This window comes from Micromys minutus (genome assembly GCF_963924665.1).
Source record: "Micromys minutus genome assembly, chromosome: X".
Taxonomy (NCBI): domain Eukaryota; kingdom Metazoa; phylum Chordata; class Mammalia; order Rodentia; family Muridae; genus Micromys; species Micromys minutus.
Genome location: NC_137970.1, coordinates 90,211,449 through 90,217,591, shown reverse-complemented (window position 1 = coordinate 90,217,591; position 6,143 = coordinate 90,211,449). Strand labels below are relative to the sequence as shown.

General features: G+C 38.7%; 1 protein-coding gene across 1 annotated transcript; it reads right to left on the bottom strand.

The window, feature by feature from the left end:
* Positions 1 to 1,965: 1,965 nt before the first annotated feature.
* Positions 1,966 to 3,201, bottom strand: LOC308414555 (testin-like; the record flags this gene model as incomplete). The annotated part of the gene is made up of 1 exon (XM_080909784.1): positions 1,966 to 3,201. One exon carries the CDS (start codon positions 3,199 to 3,201, stop codon positions 1,966 to 1,968), a length of 1,236 nt encoding a protein of 411 aa, XP_080765910.1.
* Positions 3,202 to 6,143: the final 2,942 nt, after the last annotated feature.

Here is a 6,143-nt window from a genome sequence, read left to right as displayed (position 1 = left end):
GCCTGGTCAAAGATAAACTGGGGAATTTTTATAACCTTGATTGCCAGAAGAAATAAATTATCCCAAAATATTATGAAAGTTGGAAACATGGAATAAATAGGCCATGTCCTCGCAATAGATGATTGCCATGTGGGGACCCCTTATTTTTGCAAGATCAGTTTCTAGACCCAAGTTTGGGATGGTAAAGTTTCAGGGTTGAATTATTAAGGGCCCTATTTATTGTGTTTAGGTTCTTATTTGCTGTCTATGAATTTTTTTATATAACCAGGGGGGGCTCTACTCCCCAGCAAGTAAAAGGGTGTGTGTGACCTGTTTGATAGTGAGTGGCAGAGAGGGGCACACCCAGGCGAGGTTCCCCAGTAATGTCTGAAGGGAGGTTTGAGTATCTGTTATAGCAAACTCAAATTGTAGCCTTTGAGGTCTAATATATGTTGAGTGGCCACCAAACAGGAATCGTTGCTGTGTCTGGATCTTATCAGCTCTGACCTTTAGACCCATGGCAAAGGGCATGAGTGAGTTGTTGCATCAAAGTTTTTAAGCAACTAGAGTCAGAGTAGCCAATTAGTATGCTATCCATGTAATGAAGAACGTAGATAGCACTTGAGGTTGAGATGATTGATGGTATTCCAAATGGACACCTGGTAAATGGTGAGGCTATTTTTCATGCCCTGCAGCAGAATCTTCCATTGGATTCACTGGGCAAGCACGTTATTATTGACTGCTGGTACCAAGAAGGCAAAGTTAGCCCTGTCATTTTATGAAGAGGGATAGACAGAAAAGCAATCCTAAATGTCAATTGTTAGCCCATACAGTTGTTTTGGAAGGACAACAGTACTGGGAGACTAGGTTATATTGTATAAATGGCCTGCGGGTCATATAAAAATCTACATTTTCCTGATGTCTTTTTGTTTTAAAGTGAAAAAGCTTCGTTTTGAATAAAATATACCATTCAATTTAATATTTATAGTACATAGTTATGTATGAAAGCATACAAGAGAAAAACTTTAAAGCACCCAATTATGGGAGTGCACAAGCAAAGAAGACGCCCTTTGATTCTACAGCAAGCTCAGAGATAGCATAAGAGTGTATCCATAAAGTAACGCTGTAGATCACGCAAAAATTGAGTCAAAACATTGCAACTAGGTGACATCAGCACAAGTTATAATTCCCTGGATACAAAACCTAGAAATGTTATTTGGGTTCCCAAAAAAACTAAATGAATGGCTCACTTTTATGTTTTGGACAAAAAAAATCTCTAAGAACAAAGAACACATTTTGTTCCAACCACAATGGTATAAAATATCCAGTGCCACAGATGGAGGTCACTAGATTATGAAAGAGAACAATGAGAGGTAAAGTAAATATAGAGAGATGCAGTGAGAGACCCCTCTGTCTCAATCAGGGAATGCAAGGGCTTAGGCATTGGAACACACATTATGTACCATGCTGTCTGCCAGAAGAAATTCACTGAGCTGACATCATCACATCATCTAACAATCCAATGAGACATAATAGTGTGCAGTGTCATGTCAGGCAATATGCAATTTCCTTTATATTTTCCATGTGAAATAAGAATAGAAGTCACTAATTTTAAGTATATATTATGTATATGTGTATATGTATATGATGTACATATATATATATGTATACACTAATTTAAAATATATATGTGTGTGTATATAAATTTCGTACTAGACATTTGCAGATTGATTAAATTCAAGCTTCCAACTAAAGATTTAATGTATGAAAATAAAAGCTACAATTTTTACTGTATTTTTTAAACATGTGCTTAAAATAACCATTTAAAATTAAGATAGACTATATTCTTAAGATTAAAAAATATAGGACAAAATCTTCTGGTTTGCTATGTAGGTTTTATTTTCTTTTTTTCCCCAAATCGCATTTTATCATGAAATGCAGGCCATTGGAGACAGCTGTGGCTCAATACTGCTTGGTTTACTCTTCTTAGGACATCATATTCCTACACTCTATGGAACAGAAAATGATTCCCTTTTCGGGCATGAACTTCTGCCCAAAAAGACATTTTCTGCAGCAGGAGCATAGGAAGCACTCTGTGGACGCATGCCAGCTGAAGTTATTGTAGGTTACTCTCTGCACTTCCGGGTCGATGGCAGTGTGGCATCCTTGACACACCACAGCATGATTCTTCATGTAGCAGGGCTTGCACACAGGCTTGTTACTGACCATCACATATAATTTTCCTGCCAGGATGGAGTTGCAATCAAAGCAGGAGAAATGTTTCAGATGCCAATTCTGGTTTTCTGCTTGGGCATATTCCTTGCTGAATATCAGCTCATCACAACCAGCACAGCGGGGCTTCTCACTCTCGCAGTAATGTCTGCCACAGTATAGCTTCCCATTCTTCCAGAAGTAAATCATATTGACCAGGAGTTCCCCACAGGTGCTGCAGTTAAAACAAGCCGGGTGCCAGAGTTTATCATAGCCTGCCCTTTCAGCAAAGATGGCTGGGTCTCCTTCCTTTACGGTCTGTTTGCAGCAGTAACAGGAATATTGGGTCTTCTTAGGCTCCACAAACTCATTCTTGGAATCCACTGCTCCTAGGGTGTTTCTGATTCCGGCAGGGTTGTGTGCCTTGTAACGTTGAGCATTCATCTCAGAGGGAAGTTTCATGTCACCTACTCCCAGAGCCTCGGTCTTATATTTCTTCACAAACTTCTCCATCTCCTTCACCTCTTTGGGAGACAACTCACGACACTTAGAAGGGTCCTGGTCATGTACAGGGAGCTGCTTCGCCATCTGCTTCTTCAGGTACTGTGCCCCCTCTGAACTTGACATGGGTTGTTTCTCCTTAGACAGCACCTGTCTGGGCTGCCTGGACAGTGCCTGCTTCTGGAAGCGGGAAGCACAGTCATGGGTAAGAAGACTGTTGATGGAAACTTTCTTTTTGGCAGCACGTGGCTTAGCCAGTGTCACTGTGTTGAGGTTATTCTTGGGAATTCCTTCTGACTTCAGCTTCGAGATAAGGTTGGTGTACTTGGTATTTTCAAAGAGTCTCCCCACTTTCCGATCCTCCTCAGTGCTCAGGAGTATGTCATGCTCTTCTTGCAGACATTTGCAGTTACGACATACTTTTCTCCAAAAATGTAATTCAAACCCTGGACATTTTTCTTTGCACTTTAGACAGGGGGCTCCCAATCCTTGTTGGTGACCTAAGTCCATTTCTTGGAGGGGGAGGGGGAAGGGGAAATCTATTATTATAAATATTTTTAAAAATGAAAAAATTCAATAAATCACACCTTTAATTCCACATTACAGCAGTAACTGTCAAATCTTTTATGAGCTTCACAGTGTTTGGTATGAAAGTTGAACCTTCATAAAGACAATACTTATATTCTCATTGCTTTCACCATGAAAGGAAAAGAAGCAAAATAAAGTTTATAAAAGACTACAAATACTGAAAGTCAGAAAACACATGAACACATATCTTTCTGTCTTATGTGCCCTGAACTCAGAGAGAATTCAGGGAGAACCCAGAGGGCAGAGACCGAATAACAAACAAATGTATAAAAGGGTTTAGGAATTAAAATTAAAGGATTATTTTATATTCTAAAAGTATAATCAAAGCAATGAAAAATATTTTAACACCAGAAAGAAGTATTCTATAATAAGTACTATTTTAATCTTCTAAGCCCCTACAAAACATTTAGAAAGCAGGCACTAGTTCTCTCTCTTTTTTATAGAAGATTTAATTGAAATTCAAAATTACAAAAGAGCACTCATGGTATGCACTCACTTATAAGTGGATACTTGCCACCCCCCCCAAAAAGAGAACTTGGAATAACCAAGAAACAATCCACAGAACTTATGAAGCTCAAAAAGAAGGAAGACCAGAATATAGATGCCTCAGTCCTTCATATAAGGGAGAACAAAACAGGGGAGGAAATACAAGGTCAAATAGGAGAACAGGGATTGAAGAAAAGATCTACAGAGACTGCCTCACCTGAGAACCACCCCATATACAGCCACTAAACCCAAGCACTATTGCTGATGCCAAGTAGTGCTTACTGGCAGGAACCAGATATGGATGCCTCCTCAGAGGGTCTCCCAGAGTCATACTGATACAGAGGAGGATGCTTGCAGCTAACCGTCTGACTGAACATGGGGATCCCAATGAAGGAGCTAAAGGACTGAAATAGCTGAAAGGTTTGCAACCTTATGGGAAGAACAACATCATCAACCAGCCACGGCACTGAGGTCGAGAGGGTGATTGGGAGAGGGAACACCTTCATAAAATCAAGTTGAGGGGGAGGGGGAGGGGAGTGGGGGGGAAGGGTATAACATTTGAAATGTAAATACAGAGAATATCCAATAAAATTGAAAAAAGACAAGATGGATCTTTGGACTCATATGAACACTAAGATATGTGTGCTCACATGTACTAGTAACAAAGCCTTTCTCTGTGCTTTATCTAGGTAACAAAGAAACAGGATTAGATTAACACTAACTTTTCTTTAAAACACACATACTTTCATCTTTTCTGAGTGCTCAGACTTAGTATGGGCAGCAAAAATATCCATGACAGAGGAGTTAAGGTAATTTGAGTAGAAAAGGTCACACCAGTTTATACTGTGTCCTGTGACCTGAGGGAAGAAGTCATAATTAAAAAACAAAACACAAAAATCACCTAGTTTTTGGAATTATTGCTAGCAACCAAAGCCATGAGATAGAATGCCAGGCTGGCAATGATCTTACTTGCTCATGACAAATTATTTTACATATCCATGTGTTGTTCTATAGAACGTAAGCCTCACTGACAACCAACTAAAGTTATCTGAGCTTTATGCCACATGAGTTGATAAAAATTTCTATAGTCAGTCTGGAGAGATGGCTCAGCGATTAAGAGCACTGACTGCTCTTCCAAAGGTCCTGAGTTCAATACCCAGCAACCACATGGTGGCTCACAACCATCTGTAATGAGATCTGATGTCCTCTTCTGGTGTGTCTGACGACACCTACAGTGTACTTATATATAATAAATAACAAAATCTTAAAAAAATTTCTATAGTCCAACCCTCATTTTCAATCTCAATTATGATAAACAAACACACATATCTAAGAAAAGAGATTTGTGAATCACACACATTCTCATTTCTTGCTCAGTAGATGTACTTGGTTCCAGACTGAGTTATATTCTGGAATACAGTTCTAAAATTTGATACAATAAAATTGTTTAGAGAGGACATTGCTCCACAAGTGTAAGTCAAATTTCTTCTTGTCTGTTTTTCCCTGAGTGTTCTGAAAGTGTCATTCTCCCTCTCAGAAGTCAGATGAAGGAAAATGTACCAGTTCTACTTTGTAGAGCCAGAACCATCCACCCTTGAGCTGTTAAAGGTTCATTTCATACCTTTTAAGGCACAGTACCAGAAGACCTGGGCTGCTCCAACTTTTTTTTTTCAGTTTCAATTCATGATCCCTAATTGTTCTAATAGCTCCAGCAATTTTTCTCTTCAGTTTACTCCATGTTCAGGATTTCCTGAAATATATAGGACCCAGAATCCTCACCATACTTCTTCCCTTTCTTTGCCCTCAACATAGACTATCCCAAATTGGTAGAGTTCTCTTTTTCACAAAATACACTCTTACAGGCTAGTTTATGCTCAGCTCTTTGTGCTTGAGGACACTTGGTGAGGACTAATAGGGATGGTGTTAGATAATGATAGTCATGATACATTTGGGACTATGTCGAGATTGGGTAGGAAATAAAGTGGGAGGCCTAGATGTTAGTTTCTTGACCAGCTAAAGCAAACTGGATGTTAAGACAATGAAATCTATATCATTAGACTCATGAACACTAAGATTTGTGTGCTTATATGTCATAGTAATGTAAGAAAATAATGAGGATGGCATAATTATAAATATCAAAAAACTACCAGAACAAAGAACTGTGAAGATGAACAAAGACAATTGAAGAAGAGTCAGAAAAATTTGGTCTGGTCTTACATTGTCACCAGCTATATTCAATGTTTTTTGTCCAGATAAGGAAAAAAATTGAATCAGAGTGCATTTAATATTTTTAAATTCTAAAATTATGATTACAGGCCACATGCTGTATAAGTTTATCTTTAGTTAGCCCCTTATAACCTGACTAAGCTAAATTGGTA